Raw genomic sequence first — 24,783 nt, 5'->3', positions numbered from 1 at the left:
TTAAAAACAGCAGCAGTAAATAAATGATTAGCGCTAACACTGCGAGCAACGCGCAGATGAAACATAACATAAAAACAAAACAGAAATCAGAAATAAAACAATGCCGCAACTCAAAGCAGGAGGCAGCGAACCTCATCGACCACCACTTTTAAAGATGCAGTATCTCCCAGGGCTTCAGAAAAACCGGCGGAATCCCGCCTGAGTGATATTTGCACTTGTGCTCGGACACTCCTTGTGGATGGACGAACAAATGTCCGAAAGTTCTGAGACATTTTAAATAAACATCATGAAGGGAAGATAAATAATCTCTTGCACACAAACGACAGCTCAAAATCACGGCGAGGACGACGGCATGAATGAGTCTCGGAGCTGCAGCGAGAAATGGCAGCCGTGGATCATGGGAGGAAGATGGTGGATGTTCAGGAAATGTATCCATAATTCCACTCTCGAGTTCATCCCCAGCTGTGACCTGACCATAAACCAGTGCTGATCACTCTGAGCTGATCCTAAACCAGTGCTGATCACTCTGAGCTGATCCTTAACCAGTGCTGATCACTCTGAGCTGATCCCAAACCAGTGCTGATCACTCTGAGCTGATCCTTAACCAGTGCTGATCACTCTGAGCTGATCCTAAACCAGTGCTGATCACTCTGAGCTGATCCTTAACCAGTGCTGATGACTCTGAGCTGATCCTTAACCAGTGCTGATGACTCTGAGCTGATCCCAAAACAGTGCTGATCACTCTGAGCTGATCCTTAACCAGTGCTGATCACTCTGAGCTGATCCTAAACCAGTGCTGATCACTCTAAGCTGATCCTTAACCAGTGCTGATCACTCTGAGCTGATCCTTAACCAGTGCTGATCACTCTGAGCTGATCCCCAACCAGTGCTGACCACTCTGAGCTGATCACTCTGAGCTGATCCTCAACCAGTGCTGATTACTCTGAGCTGATCCTAAACCAGTGCTGATCACTCTGAGCAGATCCTTAACCAGTGCTGAACACTCTGAGCTGATGCCCAACCAGTGCTGATCATTCTGAGCTGATCCTCAACCAGTACTGATCACTCTGAGCTGATCCTCAACCAGTGCTGATCACTCTGAGCTGATCCTCAATCAGTGCTGATCACTCTGAGCTGATCCTCAACCAGTGATGATTACTCTGAACTGATCCTAAACCAGTGCTGATCACTCTGAGCTGAGCCTCAACCAGTGCTGATCACTCTGAGCTGATCCTAAACCATTGCTGATCATTCTGAGCTGATCCTAAACCAGTGCTGATCACCCTGAGCTGATCCTCAATCAGTGCTGATCACTCTGAGCTGATCCTAAACCAGTGCTGATCACTCTGAGCTGATCCTCAACCAGTGCTGATCACTCTAAGCTGATCCTCAATCAGTGCTGATCACTCTGAGCTGATCCCAAACCAGTGCTGATCACTCTGAGCTGATCCTCAATCAGTGCTGATCACTCTGAGCTGATCCTAAACCAGTGCTGATCACTCTGAGCTGATCCTCAACCAGTGCTGATCACTCTAAGCTGATCCTCAATCAGTGCTGATCACTCTGAGCTGATCCCAAACCAGTGCTGATCACTCTGAGCTGATCCTCAATCAGTGCTGATCACTCTGAGCTGATCCTAAACCAGTGCTGATCACTCTGAGCTGATCCTCAAACCAGTGCTGATCACTCTGAGCTGATCCTAAACCAGTGCTGATCACTCTGAGCTGATCCTCAACCAGTGCTGATCACTCTGAGCTGATCCTAAACCAGTGCTGATCACTCTGAGCTGATCCACAACCAGTGCTGATCACTCTGAGCTGATCCACAACCAGTGCTGATCACTCTGAGCTGATCCTCAAACCAGTGCTGATCACTCTGAGCTGATTCTAAACCAGTGGTGATTGATCTTAACTGATCCTAGATCTTTGGCTCCTCTCTCTGGGCTGTATCAGTGACAGTCAGAACAATAGTGATCTGAATAAAAACGGCCTGTGTTTGATCTCAGACATGAATGAAAATCAGGATTAAAGATTAAAACAATATAAAGACAATGTAAAACAAACGCCTGTGCATTAGGAACATTGTGATGATCATTAACGCTCTGAATACAGCAGGAGCAGGCGTCCAAATCCAGGAAATCAATAAGTCTAAGTCCAAGCCCAAGCTCTGGGATCGGGTTGTTTTTCTTTTTCAAGCAGCGATATTTTTGGAGATTCAATAAGCGAGAATAACTTTTAATCCCGTCCAGCAGGGATGAGAGAAGTCAGCCTCATTAGAGCCAAATGACCCGGGACGAGGGGCCGTAAATATTCGGCCGTGGGCTTCCTGCCAAAACTAAAACCGCGAAGCTCGAGCCAATTCACACTCCGAGCTCGGCCAAACACACTCATCAAACGGTGCTTAGGGGAAAGCGGAGAAACCACAGCGCTAATGTCCTTTCATCTACCGCTCTGAATGTTCACTTCACATCAAACCAGCACTGGACTCGAAGGGAAACTCGCGCTAATGATTCGGACGGAGACCTCCAGGACCCGGGGCCATGGAAACTGGACCATTTCACACACTTTACATTTCAGAAAACATCCACAGCGGGGTCAGGGAGTGACCCTTAGCACCGGCGCTAACCAGAGCAGAGTGTGTGTGTGAGCCTGAGAGTGTGTGTGGGTGGGTGTGTGTGAGAGCGGGAAAGTTTGTGAATCTTAATAAAATAAAGTTTACTTCATCCAACTCCACATTAAAGATGATGCATATCCTCTGAAAGATGAAGGGGAGGAGAGAGATGGAGGATGAGGGATGAGGCGTAATTGCTTTGGCAGCTGCAGGTGGAGCTCTCGCGCCATGAAGGCCTTTAAAATAAAGACTATAAGAGCAGCGGACCCCATGTCCTTAGATCCTTAGAACCATAGCATTTAGTACCATAACCTAGTACTGCAATACCCCAACCCCCCCCCCCCCCCCAGTACCCCCACACCCCCCTCCCCTAGTACCCCAACACCTCCCTCCCCTAGTACCCCAACGCCCCCCTCCCCTAGTACCCCAACACCCCCCTCCTCTACTCCGCTAGTACCCCAACACCCCCCTCCTCTACTCCCCTAGTACCCCAACACCCCCCTCCTCTACTCCCCTAGTACCCCAACACCCCCCTCCTCTATTCCCCTAGTACCCCAACACCCCCCTCCTCTACTACCCTAGTACCCCAACACCCCCTCCTCTAGTCCTCTAGTACCCCCACACCCCCCTCCCCTAGTACCCCAACACCCCCCTCATCTACTCCCCTAGTACCCCAACACCCCCCTCCTCTACTCCCCTAATACCCCAACACCCCCCTCCTCTACTCCTCTCGTACCCCAACACCCCTCTGCTCCACAATATTCAGACATAGAAATAAGTTAAAACATTTTCTGTTTGAATTAATGCCACCACACGAGGGCGCCATTCCACATGAGTTCAGACAGAGAGAAGGAGGGATGCGAGGGGGGAGAGAAACGACCGAAAGGGGGAAGAGGGGAATGATTGACAGAGAAAGAGAGTGGGAATAAAAGAGAGGGCAGACGAGGACAAGTGGGAGAAAGAAAAGAGATTGAGGGAATTTCAGAAAAACGTCAGGTAAAATAGAGAGAGTGGGATATAAAAAGTGTGAGGAAGAGAGAGAGAGAGAGAGAGATTGACAGAACCAGACAGAAGGGAAGAGCAACAGGGAAGGTTAGAGACAGTGGGATTGACAGAAAAGGACAGCTGGAAGAACACAGACGAAACAAAGAAAAAAGAAGTGGAGAGGAAAATTTGTGAGAAAGATTGAGAGAGAGAGAGGGAGGGGGAGAGAGAGAGAGAGAGAGAGAGAGAGAGAGGGAGGGGGATAGAGAGAGAGTGTAATTGATTTTCTCCTGTAAAACAGTGGTGTGTTCACAGGGAATAAACGCTCTGCTCCAGCTGCAGCTTCATTACCTCAACACAGCTCATCAATACTGACCTCACCTCTCTCTGTCTCTCCCTCTCTCTCTCTGTCTGTCTGTCTGCCTGTCTCTCTCTCTCTCTCTCTCTCTCTCTCTCTCTCTTTCTCTCTCTCTCTCTCTTCTTCACTAGCTACAGGTCAGAACTGTGGAATTAGAACCTGTTCTGTAAAATCTCGGGCTGTGGTTCTGTTCTGACAGGGACGGCGTGGACATGGACATTGGTAACGGTTGTCTGCGCTCGCTGCTAAGCAACAGGCTCAGACTGTAACTACAGTGACCGTGAAGTCGCCGTAAACAGGAGGACGGTAGAACGCTGTTCCTGTCACAGAGAGGACTGTGAGCTCAGTGCTGCCCCCTGGAGGCAGATACAGAATGTGGTGAGATGGACATGGAGGACGTGAGGTGTGTTTGTGTGGGTTAAACAGCAGTGTGTGAGTGTGTGTGTGGTGTGTGTGTGTGTGAGAGAGAGAGAGAGAGAGAGAGAGAGAGAGAAAGTGAGTAAGAATGAGAAAGGAAAATGAAGTGTGTGTGTGTGTCTGTGTGTGTGTGTTTGTGTGTGTGTCTGTGTGTGTGTGTCTGTGTGTGTGTGTCTGTGTGTGTGTGTGTGTGTGTGTTATTCCCTACCTCTTCTTGACCAGTAGAATGGCGACGAGGAGCAGGAGGATGAAGACCAGGACTCCGGCGCTGATCCCGGCGATCTTCACCACTCGATCCGTCTGCTTTGCCGGGTCTGGAATCACCTCCGGCTCCTCTGTGGCACCTGGAACAAACAAACAAACAAATAAACAAACATCTAAACGTCTGTAGGAACCAGTTATGACGAGTGTGATCAGCTACTTTGAAGCAACACTAAGGGCTCCCCCTGTAGCTGTGGAGTGTGGTTTCCTACCCTCCTCTAGAAGTTACATAGTGCAGTTTCTGCAGTGCTGAGCCCAGAGTAGCAACGACAGAGGCTCTATTCTCCCTGTTACGGCTCAGTGGCGCATCACGGTGATTTTGAAGCTGTATTTTTAAGTTAAAATATCGCCTACTGTTACTTTAAAGGTAGAGAGTTTGGTTTTTGATGCAGCTGCACATGAGCCTAAGCTCCCCGTACTCAATGCAAAGACTCGGCCAGAGGGGTGTAAGTGCAGTCGACTGCAATGAGACTGAAACGTTCCTATTGTTCAATTTTATTTTTTGATTTTTATTTTTGGACCACTGCTACGTCAAAAAAGCTTTAGCTCCAAACCGCGGCGATCAAAACACAACCGCCTTCAATCAACATCAACTGAGACTGAGCAAAACCACAGCAAATTGGCTCTTTAATTTACACTCATCCATTTAATCTGTGTGTGTGTGTGTGTGTTAATTACAGATAATGATTGTGATGCAATGATGATGTTGGATTGTATCCGGACTCCATTAGCATTCTGCGCTAGCAGTCACAGCGCTAATTTCAGTACATTAGCAGCAATCAGTCTCACACACAAACAAATTACACACCGAGCTGTATATCCCACTCAGAGCCCCCCAGAGCGGAAACACACACACACACACACACACACACACACACACACACACACAGGTACAATAAAATGTTTTGATTAAAATAACTACAGATTTGATTGTTTCATAAAACTTGCATCAAATTCCTGAGCTTGAAAAATACACTAGTATTATTAATATTATTATACAGTATTCATTCATTCATTCATTGTCTGTGACCCTTATCCAGTTCAGGGCGGCGGTGGGTCCGGACCATACCTGGAATCACTGGGCACAAGTCAGGAACACACACTGGAGGGGGCGCCAGTCCTTCACAGGGCGACACACATTCACACACATTCACTCACACACTCACACCTACGGACACTTTTGAGTCTCCAATCCACCTACCAACGTGTGTTTTTTGAGCATGGGAGAAACCGAAGCACACGGAGGAAACCCACACAGACACAGAGAGAACACACCACACTCCTCACAGACAGTCACCCGGAGGAAACCCACACAGACACAGGAAGAACACACCACACTCCTCACAGACAGTCACCCGGAGGAAACCCACACAGACACAGAGAGAACACACCACACTCCTCACAGACAGTCACCCGGAGGAAACCCACGCAGACACAGGGAGAACACACCACACTCCTCACAGACAGTCACCCGGAGGAAACCCACGCAGACACAGGGAGAACACACCACACTCCTCACAGACAGTCACCCGGAGGAAACCCACGCAGACACAGGGAGAACACACCACACTCCTCACAGACAGTCACCCGGAGGAAACCCACGCAGACACAGAGAGAACACACCACACTCCTCACAGACAGTCACCCGGAGCGTGACTCCACAATTTCCAGGACCCTGCTGTGCTACCGTGCCGCTCGGTTCATTTATTGATTTATTTATTTATTGTTACAATAAGTGTTTGTGTGTGTGTAACGTTATTATAATTAGTGTCATCAGTGTAAGTATTAGTTTTATTATTATTAACGATAACGGTGTTGATTACAGTGGAAACGTGTCGTTGTAAAAACTGAAGATAAAGGTTTGGACAGAGCTGTAGAGATTGGGAATTAAACTCTAACTGTCTTTATTCATACGACAGCCTCTTATCTACGTGCTCTTGGCCCTGTGCTGCTGTGTGTTTGATTGTATCTGTGCTTCACTGTGTTTATTGCTGAGGGGGAAGTGACTCTACAAAAACCTCTCAACTCCACATTAGACCAGAGTCCTGCCACTTAGTGTTTCTCCCTCTCTCTGTTTTCTGTCTCTCTCTCTCTCTCTCTCTCTGTTTTGTCTCTTTCTCTCTCTCTCACACTCTGTTTTCTGTCTTTCTCTCTCTCTCTCTCTGTCTCTCTCTCTCTCTGTGTGTCTCTCTCTCTATTATTCTGCGACCCACTTTCACCTCAGTGCAGAAGAACAACAGCCACTTTCCATTCGTCTATGCCTCTAACATCCCTCCATCATTCACTCAGCCACCAGCCGGAGGGCACACACACACACACACACACACACTTCCTCTGTATCCCCCCATCATCTTCCTCCTCACAGTAACCTACATATTACCATCACATTAGTGTACACGGGACAAGAGATACTGAACATACAAAGAGAGGGGAGGAGAGAGAGAGGGAGAGAGAGAGGGAGAGAGGGAGAGGGGGGTGGGGTAGAGGGACAGAGGGAGGGGGGAGAGAGAGAGAGAGAGTGAGAAAAAGATTGAAAAAGAGTGATAATAGAAAAAGTATTAGACAGAATAGTAGAAGCAAGAGAAGGAAAAGTTAAGTATCACAGTGAGAATAGCAGAGAGAGAGAGAGAGAGAGAGAGAGAGAAGTGTGAGAGAATATCAGGAAGTGAGAGGGAGAAAATAAGAAAAAATGAGAGAGAGAATAAAAGAAAATGAGAGATTGAGTAAGAGGAAATAAAGAGATAATAGGAAAAAGTATTAGAGAGAACAAGAGAATGTGTGTGTGTGTGTGTGTGAGTGAGAGAGAGAGAGAGAGAGAGCAATAAAAGAATGTTGCTGATAGAAAGAAACAGGAGATATTGTGTATTATTGCAGACACACACACACACACACACCGTGTCTGTATAAAGTATTACACACAGAGCAGAGCACAGTGTGAGCTGTGAACTATAAGAAATATCACAGAGGAGAATCCTCAGCGTTGATGTGATTTCATTCAGGGAAATTATCCAATAAAAAATAAGATAATTAACATAAATACACATTTAAATTAAAGATAGGGGCATTTCTGCTGAATGTGTCTCTGTTAATTCAGACCTAATTCATCTCCGCTGTTTTTTCTTCTCCAAAGATTAATAAACTTTAAAGTTTCAATTCCTCATCCGCCAGCACTTTTTAATTATCCGCTCCACCTTAAAAAGTGCAGTAATTAAATTCTGGTGCCTCTGCTCCACACTGGTGCCTCCATTCCGCCTTAAAAGAAGCAGCACGGACACTGTTGTACTACTACTCCACCATAAACTGTGCAGAGATCACATTCTTCTCTTCCATTCCACCTTAAAAAATGCCCTAGTTATGTTCTGGTGTGTCTTTTCCACCTTACAATGGGCAGTAGTCACATGCTGATGATTCTGAACCACCTTAAATGCTGCTAGTGTTATATTCCAGTGCGTATCCGAGGCTACAATGTACCTGCCGCACCATTTAAGGTGGACTGGCGAATTCTAATAAGATGATGCACCACTGTAAGGCTGGTTTTATTTTTGTAAAACAGAACTTATCTGCTGATGTCATTTATGTTAATTTACCACTGTGATGTCACAGTGGATGTTAAACGATCAGCGACAGGGGGTGGGCGTGTCGTGACCTGACTTCAGAAAGTGCAGGTGGGTTTTTAAAGTTTGTTTATACGAGTCTTTATTTTGTCATGGCTTCTTCACGGCTGCAGTCGCATTATTCTCCACCACATCTCCGCTGCAGTCGGCCGCCTGCGCTAAAGGTCGTGTTTTTCTGAAGATCAGTGGCTCCTGACGGCCAGGTGACAGGCCATTAATTACCAGTGTCCCCCCCCCCCCACACACACACACAGATACAACTGTCATCCATCAGAAAAAAGACATCAGTTGTTAGCCACTGATGCAGGGACAATGAGGGAACATATTGCAGAGACACACACACACACACACACACAGTCACACTGCTTTGCTTTTACACTTTTACAAGACATTGGTTCTTGCCTATAGCTACTTTAAACGACCACATATTGTTAATTTAATTTCCTGTCCATTAAAGCAACACTAGGTAAGTTTTGTTATTTTAGCTCCAGGGTGTTGAAGAGTGTATTTCCTTTTACAGCACTGTCTTGAAGCCATAGAAGTTACATAGTGCAGTTTCTTGAGTGGATCTGCTGTGCTGATGTATGGAATATGTTTTCTATCTAAACATTTGTTTCCTGTTTGTTTTCTTAAAGTTTAAATATGAATAACTTACGCAATACACGCACGTAACCGCATTAAATAAAGAAACAGTGGTCAGTGACTTTTTATATTTACATCTGTGTGTATTCTGATTCGTTTTAAATAAAATGAACCTGAACCGCATTAATATAAAGAAACCAAATGGAACCGAACAGCAAAACTCTTTATGTATTCAGATCGAACTGAAGCAAGGTCAGATCTAACACACACACACACACACACACACACACACACACACACAGAGAGAGAGAGAGAGAGAGTGCTCTGTAGTTATGGATCTGCGGTTGAAAGCCGGGGAAATGTGTTTAAAAGAGCGAGCAGCTGTAACGATTGATCCCGACACCTGGGTTAAAAGATGATTTACCCATGATGCCATGCGGGATTTGAAGCTGTGGGCTTATTGCTTCAGACACAAATCCCACTCTTCCAAACACAATACTTCTGTTAATGTCAACTCTCATGAAGACGACTGTAGAGAATGGAAACACACACACACACACACACACACACACACACAGGCACACACACACACACACACACACAGGCACACGCACACACACACACACACGCACTGGAAGAAGATTCAAATGAAATTGGATTACATCCATTTGAGAGATAAAACTCGCTGCTTAAAATGAAAATCTATTTCTCCTCGGCTAAGGGCACATGACACGGAGCATCTCAAATCGTCCGCTCCGGCGCCGGGGGCTAGCCGCCCGTGTTTTTATTACGTTACCCCCCCCCCCCAGCTCAGACTGTGATGGAGAATAATTAATGACAACAGCAGATCCATAATAACACACGCTCTTGTATTCTCTCCATCAGATTCAGCTCTGAGGCCTGTGAGGAATCGCCTCGGAAATCCACATCTGTTCACTGTGGAGGGGGGATCTAAACCGCAGATCTCCTCCAGAAACACCAGGGGGCGATGAGATTTGGGGGGGGGGGGGGTGAAGCTAGCTACATCATATAATGCAACACATCTGTGAAAATGACAAATGTAACCCTCACTACACCTGCCACAAACGTGCGCCAGCGTGAGATTAGCGAGTTTAGAGCAGAGAATATGTCCTCTGATTAGGTTTATATTTTTAATCGAGTCAGAATTAGAAATTAAATCACTTTATCGGCCACTGTGCTGCACACAGAGGAATTTGTTCTTCACATTTAACCCAATCCGTGCAGTGAAACACACATTTACACACACTAGTGAACACTAGAGGGCAGTGAGCAGTGCCTGAAGCGGTGGGCAGCCCGGGGAGCAGTTGTGGTTAGGCGTCTTGCCCAAGGGCAGTTCTGTCATGACCTGACGACTCTGGGGATCGAACCTGAAACCTTCTGGTTACAGCCCAGTTCCCTCACCACCAGGACACGGCTGCCCCATGGGGCTATTGAAGGTGAGGTTGGATGTATTAGAACATAAAAATATCACAGAGGAGAAAACTTAACACAAGGTAAAATTATTTACATGTAGATGCAATAACAACAGCCTCTGAAAATCAAATCTGAGCAGAAATCCTGCTCACAGCTAGAATTCCTTATAAGGGCATCACTACCACTACAGCATAGTACACAATTTTAAAGTGCTCTGAACAGCAGAATTCATTTAGATGTAACTCTACACCTTCAACTTCATTCAGTACGCAAGTATCTATGAATATGCAACATACCTAGAACTGGAAAGTGCCGCTCTTTGAATTACTGGGATTGGTTCGGGAGGTGTGTGAGGTATGAAACCCTTGCTGTATAAATCTGTTATTCAGAGACTCCGCCCACACGGATCCGAATATTTTCAAAAACATTGGTGTCTCTGACTTAAAGATCTAGATTCAGTCTCACTGTAAGAGGTACTATGGCCCCCTACTGGAATGGCATGATAATGCAACCACAATCTAGACAGCGATATTTTCAAAAATGGAGGGAGGAAATCTTAGTTGTAAAAGTGCCCACGTGGACGGGGACTGAGACTGTGTTTGGAACATAAACATTCTAGTGTAACTGCCACTAAGGGGGTCAAAGTAAAATGATTTCAACAGTGAATCAGAGAGTTTTGACCTCAAATGTATAGTAATTTACACATGTTTCACAGTGAACTGGACAGAAACACAATTATAAATATCAGCATTGCGTGAAATAGCTCCATTTCACCATGAGCTTAAAACTAAAAGGACAAAAAACCAAAACACTCACTGCTTCGACATAAACATGGATTAGTGCTAGTTTTAAAGAGTTTAAGTGACTGTTCTCTTCACAGGAGAGAGAGAGAGAGAGAGAGAGAGAGAGAGTGGGGCTATGTTCTAATGCTTGTCCAGCTGTCTGAGGATTAGCTAGCAGCACTAGCAGCACTTTAGCTAATCTCCCCACCACAGCTCTTTCAGAAAAAGCTTCTGCTGCCACTTAAAATAAATAAATAGATAAATAAATAAATAAACAAACTAAATCCCAACACAAAATACTCTTTAACACGGCACAGGTCCGAGAAACATACCATATGTCACTGGACTGAAACAATAACAAACAAGTGGCTAGTAATAATAGCTTAGCAAGGAGGAGATATGAGAGAGTTTGTGTGTGTGTGTGTGTGTGTGTGTGTGAGAGAGAGAGAGAGAGAGAGAGAGTTAAGTTTTAAAAATGACGACAAGGCTTTGATTAGTGACATTAATCTGAACATATGTTTATAGCTACATTATGAGGGGATTTTAGAGGTAAAAATGCAAGCAAAGCATTTTGAGTGGAGACACACAGAGAGAGAGAGAGAGAGAGGAAGTGAGGCAAAAAAGCGGGAGAGAGACTATTATAATAAAAGAGGGAGATATGGCAAAACTCATCGTCATCCTAATAAAGCTATTCTGAATTCTGAAATGAGAGAGAGAGAGAGAAGTGCTAACGTTAGCATAAAGGTTAGCATGAAAGTTAGCACTCAGCTCTGGAGCAGGTTCACGTGGCCATTTACTCGCTGTGACACAGAGCTAGCGCTGGATTAGCGTGCACCGCGGATTAAAGTCAGGCATAAACAGATTCTACTGAAAATAAAAGCTTTTTAGACCAGAACACGAATCAAAACTAATTCATTAAATGTTCTGGAACAGACGAGAGTTATCCCTGGTGTCAACCACCAAGAGAAGAATGAAATACAGTGTAGAAATGGAATAAAATGACAGCATATAGAATAAGTGAAATTAAAAATAATAAAATGATGAAGTGAATAAATAAGCAAATGAAATGTAAAAATAGAAAAATTATATTATAGTACAATTATAGAGGACGGCACGGTGGCGCAGCAGGTAGTGTCGCAGTCACGCAGCTCCAGGGGCCTGGAGGTTGTGGGTTCGATTCCTGCTCCGGGTGACTGTCTGTGAGGAGTGTGGTGTGTTCTCCCCGTGTCCGCGTTGTGCTGTGTTCTCCCCGTGTCCGCGTGGGTTTCCTCCGGGTGACTGTCTGTGAGGAGTGTGCTGTGCTCTCCCCGTGTCCGCGTGGGTTTCCTCCGGGTGACTGTCTGTGAGGAGTGTGGTGTGTTCTCTCTGTGTCTGCGTGGGTTTCCTCCGGGTGACTGTCTGTGAGGAGTGTGGTGTGTTCTCCCTGTGTCTGCGTGGGTTTCCTCCGGGTGACTGTCTGTGAGGAGTGTGGTGTGTTCTCCCTGTGTCCGCGTAGGTTTCCTCCGGGTGACTGTCTGTGAGGAGTGTGGTGTGTTCTCTCTGTGTCTGCGTGGGTTTCCTCCGGGTGACTGTCTGTGAGGAGTGTGGTGTGTTCTCCCTGTGTCCGCGTAGGTTTCCTCCGGGTGACTGTCTGTGAGGAGTGTGGTGTGTTCTCTCTGTGTCTGCGTGGGTTTCCTCCGGGTGACTGTCTGTGAGGAGTGTGGTGTGTTCTCTCTGTGTCTGCGTGGGTTTCCTCCGGGTGACTGTCTGTGAGGAGTGTGGTGTGTTCTCTCTGTGTCTGCGTGGGTTTCCTCCGGGTGACTGTCTGTGAGGAGTGTGGTGTGTTCTCCCTGTGTCTGCGTGGGTTTCCTCCGGGTGACTGTCTGTGAGGAGTGTGGTGTGTTCTCCCCGTGTCTGCGTGGGTTTCCTCCGGGGGCTCCGGTTTCCTCCCACATTCCAAAAAACACACGTTGGTAGGTGGATTGGTGACTCAAAATTGTCCGTAGGTGTTAGATATTATAGACAGATTATATAGACCCATTTTAAAACTGTGGTCTGTGGATGACCTTAAACAGTGTAAAATTGAAGTCTATAGAATAGATTAAATATTGTAAAAAGGTCATATCTATAGACTAAACACTGTAATATTTCATAGAACATATAGAGTAAATACTGTAAATCTCTATAATATATAGAAGACAATACAGTAAACAGTGTGCAAAGGTATCGTGTGTAGAGCAGATGAATGGGGAGGGGGGGGGGTGTAATGAAATGGCAGTCTATGTAACGGATGATGGATGCTGTTATAATCCAGTTGTCCATGTGCTGTTTCTCATTAGCGTAATAAGGCAAACTTGCGGTTACAGATTCTCTGTCACTGAAACTGATCGCTGCTTCAAAGCCGTGGAGTATTGATAGTCTCGAATGGCGTGAGACCAGAATGTGAGACAGGAACGTGAGACCGGAGCGAGCTCAGCCTCGGTTCGTCCCCGGCCCAAAACTCGCGGCTCAGCAGAACAAGGTGCTTCACCAGCAGAAACATTCAGCACGAGCAGAAAGACACAACAAGCTTTTTATATAAATCTGCTGAAACACTCAATCCGCCTCCACAGCCACCCTCCCCTCCACACTGCTGCGGGAGAGGGGGCTTCACTGTATATACACACAGAGAGAGAGAGAGAGAGAGTCTGAGAGAGAGAGAGACATAGAGAGAGACACAGAGAGAGAGAGAGAGAGAGACACAGAGAGAGAGAGAGAGAGAGAGACTGAGAGAGAGAGACTGAGAGACTGAGAGAGAGAGAGAGAGACAGAGAGACTGAGGGAGAGAGAGAGAGACTGAGAGAGAAAGAGAGAGAGAGAGACAGAGAAAGAGAGAGAGAGAGAGAGAGAGAGGAAGAGAGAGAGAGGGAGGGAGAGGGAGGGAGAGAGAGACAGAGAGAGAGAGAGAGAGAGAGAGACAGAGAGGGAGGGAGGGAGAGAGAGAGAGGGAGAGAGAGAGACAGAGAGAAAAAGAGACAGAGAGAGACAGAGAGAGAGAGAGAGACTGAGATAGAGATAATGAGACTTTCACCTTATACACAAAGAGATATACACTCCACAGAAAGAGACAGAAATTCTCCCTATAGAGAGAAAGAAAGAGGGGATGAGTGACAGCGAGAGAGAGAGAGAGAAAGAGCGAGAGGGAGAGAGGAAAATTCACATTAAAGAAAATGAGAGTGAGAGCCTTGTGTAAGAAAATGACAGTGTGGAAGAGTGAGAGAAAGTAAAAGAGAATGAAAAAGATGAGAAGGAGATGGAAAGAGAGAGACACAGAAAGAGGAAATGAACAATACGTCCATCCCATTGTCACAAGAGACGGAGAGAGAGGGAGAGGGAGAAGAGAGAGAGAGAGAACAATGAAATGAAAAGCAATAAATGAGTTTCTCACCTTTAGTTGCCAATCTCAGACCACTGCGTTTTCGTTTCCTGTGGAGAATAACACACACACACACTATAAGCTCAGGATGTGCCCACCTCCATCAGAACCATCTCCATCAACACCACCCACAAAAACACAAGCCAAGGCCTGATATAACCTGTTTCTGATAAAGTGGCCAGTGAGTGTCAGTAGAGGGGGGTGGTTTGTCTGATAAAGTGGCCAGTGAGTGGTCAGTAGAGGGGGGTGTTTCTGATAAAGTGGGCCAGTGTGTGTCAGTAGAGGGGGGGGTGTTTCTTTGATAAAGTGGCCAGTGAGTGTCAGTAGAGGGGGGTGGTTTCTGATAAAGTGGCCAGTGAGTGTCAGTAGAGGGGGGGTGTTTCTGATAAAGTGGCCAGTGGAGTGTCAGTAGAGGGGGGTGTGTTCTGATAAAGTGGCCAGTGAGTGTCAGTAGAGGGGGTGTTTCTGATAAAGTGGCCAGTGAGTGTCAGTAGAGGAGGGTGTTTCTGATAAAGTGGCCAGTGAGTGTCAGTAGAGGGGGTGTTTCTGTTAAAGTGGCCAGTGAGTGTCAGTAGAAGGGGGGTGTTTCTGATAAAGTGGCCAGTGAGTGTCAGTAGAGGGGGGTGTTTCTGAATAAAGTGGCCAGTGAGTGTCAGTAGAGGGGGGGTGTTTCTGATAAAGTGGCCAGTGAGTGTCAGTAGAGGGGGGGGGGGGTGTTCTCTGCATAAAGTGCGCCAGTGAGTGTCAGTAGAGGGGGGGGTGTTTCTGATAAAGTGGCCAGTGAGTGTCAGTAGAGGGGGGGGGGGTGTTTCTGGATAAAGTGGCCAGTGCGTGTCAGTAGAGGGGGGTGTTTCTGATAAAGTGGCCAAGTGAGTGTCAGTAGAGGGGGGGTGTTTCTGATAAAGTGGCCAGTGAGTGTTCAGTAGAGGGGGGGGTGTTTCTGATAAAGTGGCAGTGAGTGTCAGTAGAGGAGGGTGTTTCTGATAAAGTGGCCAGTGCGTGTCAGTAGAGGGGGGGTGTTTCTGATAAAGTGGCCAGTGCGTGTCAGTAGAGGGGGGGGTGTTTCTGATAAAGTGGCCAGTGAGTGTCAGTAGAAGGGGGTGTTTCTGATAAAGTGGCCAGTGAGTGTCAGTAGAGGGGGGGTGTTTCTGATAAAGTGGCCAGTGCGTGTCAGTAGAGGGGGGGTGTTTCTGATAAAGTGGTCAGTGCGTGTCAGTAGAGGGGGGTGTTTCTGATAAAGTGGCCAGTGAGTGTCAGTAGAGGGGGGTGTTTCTGATAAAGTGGCCAGTGCGTGTCAGTAGAGGGGGGGTGTTTCTGATAAAGTGGCCAGTGAGTGTCAGTAGACGAGGGTGTTTCTGATAAAGTGGCCAGTGAGTGTCAGTAGAGGGGGGTGTTTCTGATAAAGTGGCCAGTGAGTGTCAGTAGAGGGGGGTGTTTCTGATAAAGTGGCCAGTGAGTGTCAGTAGAGGGGGGGTGTTTCTGATAAAGTGGCCAGTGAGTGTCAGTAGAGGGGGGGTGTTTCTGATAAAGTGGCCAGTGCGTGTCAGTAGAGGGGGGGTGTTTCTGATAAAGTGGCCAGTGCGTGTCAGTAGAGGGGGGTGTTTCTGATAAAGTGGCCAGTGAGTGTCAGTAGAGGGGGGTGTTTCTGATAAAGTGGCCAGTGAGTGTCAGTAGAGGAGGGTGTTTCTGATAAAGTGGCCAGTGAGTGTCAGTAGAAGGGGGGTGTTTCTGATAAAGTGGCCAGGTCCTGTTGTGCTGACCTTCTCTACGCTGCTGACGGCCTGAAAGTAGATGTTGTAGTTCTTCCTGGGGGCGAGGGGGGCGTTCCAGTATCCGTGGTAGGTTTTGTTGTCCCCCACTGTGAAGGGAGAAGGTTCTGGAAGGTTTCCCGGCGGCAGCTCGGCGGCGTAGTAATATGGCGACGCCCCGCTGGCTGCGGTCTGGTAGGTGACAGGAACCTGATAGCAGTCCACGCTGCTCACTTCCCGACGGCTTCGGTGAGGGTTTAACTCCTCCACCACGATCTGATATGCACTGAGAGAGAAACACACACACACACACACACTCATACACAAACTCAGAACTCAGAATCTCATTAATATAATAATAAGTAACTCTCAAGAGATATAGATTCACACTGCACTCTCAGAATTAAAGGTACTCTACAGGAAAAGGTACATTACTGTCACTAAAGCTACAAACAGTGTAGTGTATGTTTAAAGGTACAAACAGTGTAGTGTATGTTTAAAGTTACAAACAGTGTAGTGTATCTTTAAAGCTACAAATAGTGTAGTGTATGTTTAAAGGTACAAACAGTGTAGTGTATCTTTAAAGCTACAAACAGTGTAGTGTATCTTTAAAGCTACAAACAGTGTAGTGTATGTTTAAAGCTACAAACAGTGTAGTGTATCTTTAAAGCTACAAACAGTGTAGTGTATGTTTAAAGGTACAAACAGTGTAGTGTATGTTTAAAGCTACAAACAGTGTAGTGTATGTTTAAAGCTACAAACAGTGTAGTGTATGTTTAAAGGTACAAACAGTGTAGTGTATGTTTAAAGGTACAAACAGTGTAGTGTATGTTTAAAGGTACAAACAGTGTAGTGTATGTTTAAAGCTACAAATAGTGTAGTGTATGTTTAAAGGTACAAACAGTGTAGTGTATCTTTAAAGGTACAAAAAGTGTAGTGTATCTTTAAAGCTACAAACAGTGTAGTGTATGTTTAAAGGTACAAACAGTGTAGTGTATCTTTAAAGATACAGACAGCGAAGTGTATCTTTAAAGGTACAGACAGCGTAGTGTATCTTTAAAGGCACAGACAGCGTAGTGTATCTTTAAAGGCACAGACAGCATAGTGTATCTTTAAAGGTACAGACAGCGTAGTGTATCTTTAAAGGTACAGACAGCGTAGTGTATCTTTAAAGGTACAGACAGTGTAGTGTATGTTTAAAGGTACAGACAGTGTAGTGTATCTTTAAAGGTACAGACAGTGTAGTGTATGTTTAAAGGTACAGACAGTGTAGTGTATGTTTAAAGGTACAAACAGTTTAGTGTATCTTTAAAGGTACAGACAGTGTAGTGTATCTTTAAAGGTACAGACAGTGTAGTGTATCTTTAAAGCTACAGACAGTGTAGTGTATCTTTAAAGGTACAGACAGTGTAGTGTATCTTTAAAGGTACAGACAGTGTAGTGTATCTTTAAAGGTACAGACAGTGTAGTGTATGTTTAAAGGTACAAACAGTGTAGTGTATCTTTAAAGGTACAGACAGTGTAGTGTATCTTTAAAGGTACAGACAGTGTAGTGTATCTTTAAAGGTACAGACAGTGTAGTGTATCTTTAAAGGTACAGACAGTGTAGTGTATCTTTAAAGGTACAGCAGTGGTGTTAGAGTCCGGTTGTGTTCCCTAAAGGTTCATTACATTCTCTTCTCCAGAAGGAGAGGGGGATCTCTGTAATCTTTCATTACACAACTGTGAAGCATAAAAGAACACAATCAAAGTCCAACACAACTTTAACATCTACAGTTAATATAGAATATGGTACAGTTATGATCCCTAATTAAAGGTACTGTATATGTGACACAGTGACAGACGATCTCAGAGATTAGACACTGGAACATTGCTGTGAGGATTTGGTTGCATTCAGTCACAAGTCTGAGGATTGTCATGTAAAACTCTGACACAAAAACGTGATTAAACCATGAGATAAAAAATGACAGAGTGTAGTGTAGTGATGCACGTGTGTGTGTGTGTGTGTGTGTGTGTGTGTGTGTGTGTGTGTGTGTGTGAACCTGACAGACGCAAAATGCCTCCAACGTCCAGACTGTTCTCACAGATGGAGTAAAACACAGCTCCTCCAAAAACACGACTCTCTCTCTCTCTCTACTCCCTGTCGCTCTCTCTCTCTCTCTCTCTCTCTCTCTCTCTTGTCAATGGCAAACTGTTACAAATGACCACAGCAGATGGCCATCTACATTTCACACACACACACACACACACACACACACACACCTTGACTAACTTTACACTGAAATGATGAAGCGAGAGTGTTTCCGCTGCTTGAAAAACAAATAAAATGAAGAAGAGAAAAACAAAGCTAAAAAGCCTGGGATTAAAGCTGAATAAATAAATAAATGAAATGAGGGCTGTGTTAATAATTCATCACCGACTCTGATCCACCGTCCTCTGTCATTCACACACCGCCTTAACAATACTGATACACACTAATCTCTTAATCTGTCAACATATCCACCCTAATCCCCCCCCCCCCCCCCCCCCCCCCCCCCCCACACACACACACACACACAGGCACTAATTCTGTCATTAGTGAATTTGTCTGATTTGTAAAAATTCATAAACAATAATATATTTGTCCTCTGCAGAGCAATAACAGCTTAATATCACACACACACACACACACACACACACACACATACACAGCTGTTAAAAGAACAGCACCACTAAAATATAAAAAATATTATAAAAAAACATAATCCTATTTTCCTAGTTTTAACCCCGTGAGCACTCTGAAAACCTGCCTGTGTGTGTGTGTGTGTGCGTGCGTGCGTGCGTGCGTGTGTCTGTGCGTGCGTGTGTCTGTGCGTGCGTGTGTGTGTGTGCGTGTCCGTGCATGCGTGCGTGTGTGTGTGTGTGTGTGTGCGTGCGTGTCCGTGCATGCGTGCGTGTGTGTGTGTGTGTTCGTGTGTGCGTGTGTGTGTGTGTGTGTGTTCGTGTGTGCGTGTGTGTGCGTGTGTGTGCGTGCGTGCGTGCGTGTGTCTGTGCGTGCGTGTGTGTGTGTGCGTGCGTGTCCGTGCATGCGTGTGTGTGTGTTTGTGTGTGCGTGTGTGTGTGTGTGTGTGCGTGCGTGCGTGCGTGTGTCTGTGCGTGCGTGTGTGTGTGTGCGTGCGTGTCCGTGCGTGCGTGCGTGCGTGCGTGTGTGTGCGTGCGTTTTAAAGACGACTGTTGTATAAAGTAGTGTTTGTAATGGAGAATCCTCCTGATGTTAGTGAGGTGCAGGAAGCAGAGACCGACCTGATGGGCGCCCCTTTGGCCTGCGCTGGTTTGAGGAGCACGGTGATGGTGGTGGCCGTTTCGTTCAGGAAGGCCTCGGAGCCGTCGTACTCCTCCAGAGTGGGAGCTGAGGGAGATATTGATTATTCAGGTTGTTTACATTGTTGTTTACACGTGTTTCTGTAGCTGGCTGTTGTCTATTGGCTGTGTTTAATGGAGCTATTGTCCTGTCAGAGTGAGTCAGGCCACAGAAGCAGCTCTCTCAGGGAGACACAGAGAGAGAGACAGAGAGAGAGAGAGAGAGGGATGAATACGGACGGAGGGAATAGAGGAAATATATTTCCTGTAATTAGAGGAATAACACAGGAGCGGCTCCGACCTCCTCTTCTCCCATTAACCAAAAAAGTCAAGAAGCTTTTAGCTCCAATTCACCTTCATTTACTCCCTGAACACACTGCTCTGTGGAGTGTGTGTATGGAGGGTGTGGAGTGTGTGTGAGTGTGTGTGAGCGTGGGTTGCATTAGCGTCTGCATTTACACACCTACAGCATTGTGTAAAATCACACACCAGCTTTTCATTCATTTCATTTCCAGACAAAACAGCATTTTAAAGGGCCATGTTATAAATTACTCCTTTGTTTACTGCATGTGTTCATTGACATGTGCACTTAGAGTCCACCAACCCACACACTGTGAAACAAGACCCCCCCAGTCAGTTCTCTGTGTGCTGCCTGAGTCAGAAACACAGGATAAAACGAGTCGTTCTGATTCTGCTCCGCTTCTGACGTCAAGTGCAGAGACTTTAGAATGGCCCCGCCCCCTCGTCTGAGTCTGTCCAATCACAGCGCTGGACCCGTGTTTATTTGAGAGCGCAAAGACGCTCAGCGAAACTCAGCGAAACTCAGCGAAACAGACACAACGAGCGCGGAGAAATAAGAGCACTGAGTAAAAACGGAGAAGAAAGAGAACAGAGTGAAAACGGCTAAAAACCAGAGCTTCTGGTCGCTATGGTAACCAGTGACGCAAGAGCTGAGTTAAAATGGATGCACAAGTCGTGAAGGCAGTGCAGGAGTCTCACAACGGCGGAAACGTTAAGGAAAGTTTGTGTCCGAGCCGAGTCTGAAATCGAGTGGAAGCCTCCTGTTACGTTCACGGCGCAGACGGCTGTCTACACTAACACAGGAGGTACATCTCTGTCCTAAGGGGTTTGAGGGAGGGTTTGGGGCGAGACCAGGGTCCCACTTTGTAACTTTCTCTCTAACTTTGTAACGTTCTGTTTAATCTCCTCTCAAACGGCGCCTGAAGCTGATGAACCTGCAGTTAACGGCGGCTCTGATTAAACACATGAAGGGTCTCTGACATTTGTGGAGGATGTCTAGAGTAGACGATGAGTTCTGTTGTTCAGCTCCCACTAGTGTTCTTGTTAGAGCCCAGTGTGAGCCCCGTGTGAGTGTGTGAGTGTGTGTCGGCAGGGGTGTGAAAGGTCTCACGCAGTGAACAGAAGTGCACTCACACACACAGCTGGAGGCTAACACACACCAGCAGGGTGTGTGTGTGTGTATGACTTCATTAATCAGTCACTGACAAACACATGTAAATGCAAACAAGGGTGTGTTAAAGGGCGAATCCACCGAATTTCAAAAGTGCAACATTGAGTTTCCTCTGGGTGACTGTCTGTGAGGAGTGTGGTGTGTTCTCTCTGTGTCTGCATGGGTTTCCTCCGGGTGACTGTCTGTGAGGAGTGTGGTGTGTTCTCTCTGTGTCTGTGTGGGTTTCCTCCGGGTGACTGTCTGTGAGGAGTGTGGTGTGTTCACCCTGTGTCTGCGTGGGTTTCCTCCGGGTGACTGTCTGTGAGAAGTGTGGTGTGTTCTCCCTGTGTCTGTGTGGGTTTCCTCCGGGTGACTGTCTGTGAGGAGTGTGGTGTGTTCTCTCTGTGTCTGTGTGGGTTTCCTCCGGGTGACTGTCTGTGAGGAGTGTGGTGTGTTCTCCCTGTGTCTGTGTGGGTTTCCTCCGGGTGACTGTCTGTGAGGAGTGTGGTGTGTTCTCCCTGTGTCTGCGTGGGTTTCCTCCGGCTGACTGTCTGTGAGGAGTGTGGTGTGTTCTCCCTGTGTCTGCGTGGGTTTCCTCCGGGTGACTGTCTGTGAGGAGTGTGGTGTGTTCTCTCTGTGTCTGCGTGGGTTTCCTCCGGGTGACTGTCTGTGAGGAGTGTGGTGTGTTCTCCCTGTGTCTGCGTGGGTTTCCTCCGGCTGACTGTCTGTGAGGAGTGTGGTGTGTTCTCCCTGTGTCTGCGTGGGTTTCCTCCGGGTGACTGTCTGTGAGGAGTGTGGTGTGTTCTCTCTGTGTCTGCGTGGGTTTCCTCCCACGCTCCAAAAACACACGTTGGTAGGTGGATTGGAGACTCAAAAGTGTCCGTAAGTGTGAGTGTGTGTGAGTGAATGTGTGAATGTTGCCCTGTGAAGGACTGGCGCCCCCTCCAGGGTGTGTTCCCGCCTTGTGTCCAGTGATTCCGGGTAGACTCCTGATCCACCGCGACTCTGAACTGGAAGTGGGTCACAGACAATGAATGAATGAGTGTCTTAATGGTTTAATTGCGCCCCCTGCTGAGGAAAGTTTTTGCAGTTTTTAATTGCTGCAGGTTTTGGACTTTAGGGACGTCCTATGAGTTAACCCTTCATTGCCCATTCCAGCTAGTGTTTACATCTCACACTGCGCATTACCTGTGAGTTTTAAATAAAGGGGTGTCTGTGTACTCAGAGAGGCTCCACACCTGATATGTTGGTGGTGATGTTGATGGTGGTCGGGGGTCCGAAGCCCTTGCTGGTCCTGGCTCTGATGAGGAACTGGTAGGTGGTGCCCGGGTGGAGCTGAGAGAAAACGTGATGGGAGGCGTTCCAGGGCAGAGACACCATCACCGGGGGGCGCAGTAACGGCACGGAGGGGTCGAAGGAGCGCACGCTGCTGTAACTTATCTGCAGGGAAGTACACACAGGATACAGCAAGTGTTAACTCATTACAGACATGGGAACATTGCGCTGAGGAGCTGATGGCAGTCACTTAAACATCAGAGAGGTCAGGTGCTGATGAGGGAGGATTAGTTCTGTCTCTCCAACTCATCCCGAGCAAATTTCTGGGGGCTTTAGACCCCTCTGGCCCACACTTTGCATTGGGGATGGTGAGCTCAGGCTCCAGAGCGTAGAGTAATGCACTATTTTAACTTAGAATAAGGAGCGTCTACATACTTTTGGAATTAAAGTGTGTAACATCTAAGCTCTGGAATGTTCTGTCCACACACACACACACACACACACATATATACACACACAGGTCTGGAGTGTGTGCTGACGGAGGCAGCAAGGCCATTAATGCTCTTACATTGTAACGTTCCACAGAGAATCAGAGATTTATAAACACACACACACACACACACACACATTCTCTATCTTTTACCCACATACACACACTATTGACCCCAGAACTGGAGCCCAAACTAAAAAAAATATATATGAACACACACACACACACACACACACACACACACACACACTCCCTCTCAGACTGTATTACCTCATACTGTGTAATGATCCCGTTGGGCTCCAAAGGCTCTTTCCAGTGCAGAAAGATTCGATCCTCAAACGGAGTCGCTTTCAGAGAGGAACTGGGAACAGGGCCAGGAACTACACACACACACACACACGCAGAGAGAGAGATGGGAAAAACAGAGAGTTAGGATCCACACAAAGTAAACCATGTTTTTAATGAGGAGGGGTTTGTCTGAGCTGCGGGGGGACGGAGGGGTGCTGGGGGGTGAACTACTGTCTGAACAGCACTAGCCCAGCTTTAACGTACTGTTTATAAATCACACACACACACACATGTCCGGATTCATTTACAGCATGTGTAATAAAACTATAATTAAACTACACTGATAAAGGATAAAACATGGTTTAAAACCTGTTTATTAATGGTTATTAACACATTAGGGCCATGGTCACCTGCTGTTTACTGAATAGTGAACCCACATCCATCTACAGCTAAAGGCAACATCTATGATTCTGGGGAAGCACTGTTCTCCTGGGTTTGTTCACGTTCAGAAGCTCTGCGTCTTTTAAGGTGGAGCGGTGAGTTTGAGTCAGAAGCTCTGCGTCTTTTAAGGTGGAGCGGTGAGTTTGAGTCAGAAGCACTGCGTCTTTTAAGGTGGAGCGGTGAGTTTGAGTCAGAAGCTCTCCGTCTTTTAAGGTGGAGCGGTGAGTTTGAGTCAGAAGCTCTGCGTCTTTTAAGGTGGAGCGGGGAGTTTGAGTCAGAAGCTCTGCGTCTTTTAAGGTGGAGCAGTGAGTTTGAGTCAGAAGCGACTGTATCTTCTTGGCTTCGTTAGCTTTGCAGCACTTTCGCTCTGTGTTTCCTTTCATGCCGTTACGTCATGCAGTTCCTCTGGTCCTGGTCCCTGTAGTGACCCCATCCTTGTGTGTGTGTGTGTGTGTGCGTGTGTGTGTGTTTGTGTATGAGAGTGTGTGTGTGAGGGGAGGACACATTGCCTCTTTAAATGAAGTTTCAGCTCGACCAGAACCAGGGTGTTTAAATAGCAGTAAATAACACTGTAATATCACCCTGCACTCCTAGGCCTCCAGGACAGCAATCAGTGTGTGTGTGTGTGTGTGTGTGTGTGTTTATTTACAGTAAGTGAACTGTAGGCAGAAAGCAGTAATGGACAACTGCAGCTCATAACAAGAGCGTTGGGTACACTTACACAGATGTGTGTTTACTTACCGCTCAGTGTGTGTGTGTGTGTGTGTGTGTGTGTGTGTGTTAATGGGGTCATGATGACATCACCACTTCTGGCTGCTCTGGGTCTGTTGTGTTGGTCAGTGACTCTAACCACGATGATCAATTACTGCATTCAAGAGTTCACCCGATAATGTTTGTTTATAGCGTGTATACGATATATATTTATGGTTTCTTACATTGTATACAGTATATATATTATATATATATTATAACTTATAAGTCGTATGTGGTGTAGATATGTTTTATATTGTATACTGTATATATTTACAGAAGGGAAAAAAACCTTTCTTGTTGATTTTATTGAATATATTTTATATATTGCACATGCAGTAAATCATAGTCTTCTTATATATTTAGTATTTTTGTATAATGTATTGTTTATAGAGCACATTGTGTATATTTTCTTTATTGTATACAGTGTAAAGTTATATAAATATTATACATTTTTTTTTTGTACGTACTGTATTTTGAATATATTTTATATTTAGTGCACAAACAAATATAGTTAAATACTACTGTCTTTCCCTGCACCCTCCCCTCTCTCTGGAGTCCTTCAC

At 46.2% G+C, this 24,783-nt stretch overlaps 1 protein-coding gene across 1 annotated transcript in view; it reads right to left on the bottom strand.

Annotated features, from left to right (window-relative positions):
- Positions 1 to 24,783, bottom strand: part of LOC136702767 (receptor-type tyrosine-protein phosphatase kappa-like) — a 59,050-nt gene that overhangs the window by 30,265 nt on the left and 4,002 nt on the right. The window contains 7 exon segments of the mRNA XM_066677905.1: positions 4,578 to 4,713; positions 14,449 to 14,467; positions 14,469 to 14,486; positions 16,197 to 16,470; positions 19,467 to 19,572; positions 22,212 to 22,413; positions 23,009 to 23,118. Of these exon segments, the coding sequence (XP_066534002.1) occupies positions 4,578 to 4,713; positions 14,449 to 14,467; positions 14,469 to 14,486; positions 16,197 to 16,470; positions 19,467 to 19,572; positions 22,212 to 22,413; positions 23,009 to 23,118 (865 nt within the window).

This window comes from Hoplias malabaricus, chromosome 7 (assembly GCF_029633855.1).
Source record: "Hoplias malabaricus isolate fHopMal1 chromosome 7, fHopMal1.hap1, whole genome shotgun sequence".
NCBI classification, from domain to species: Eukaryota; Metazoa; Chordata; class Actinopteri; order Characiformes; family Erythrinidae; genus Hoplias; species Hoplias malabaricus.
Note: the sequence above shows the minus strand (reverse complement) of the source record. Positions and strands in the feature narration are given on the sequence as shown.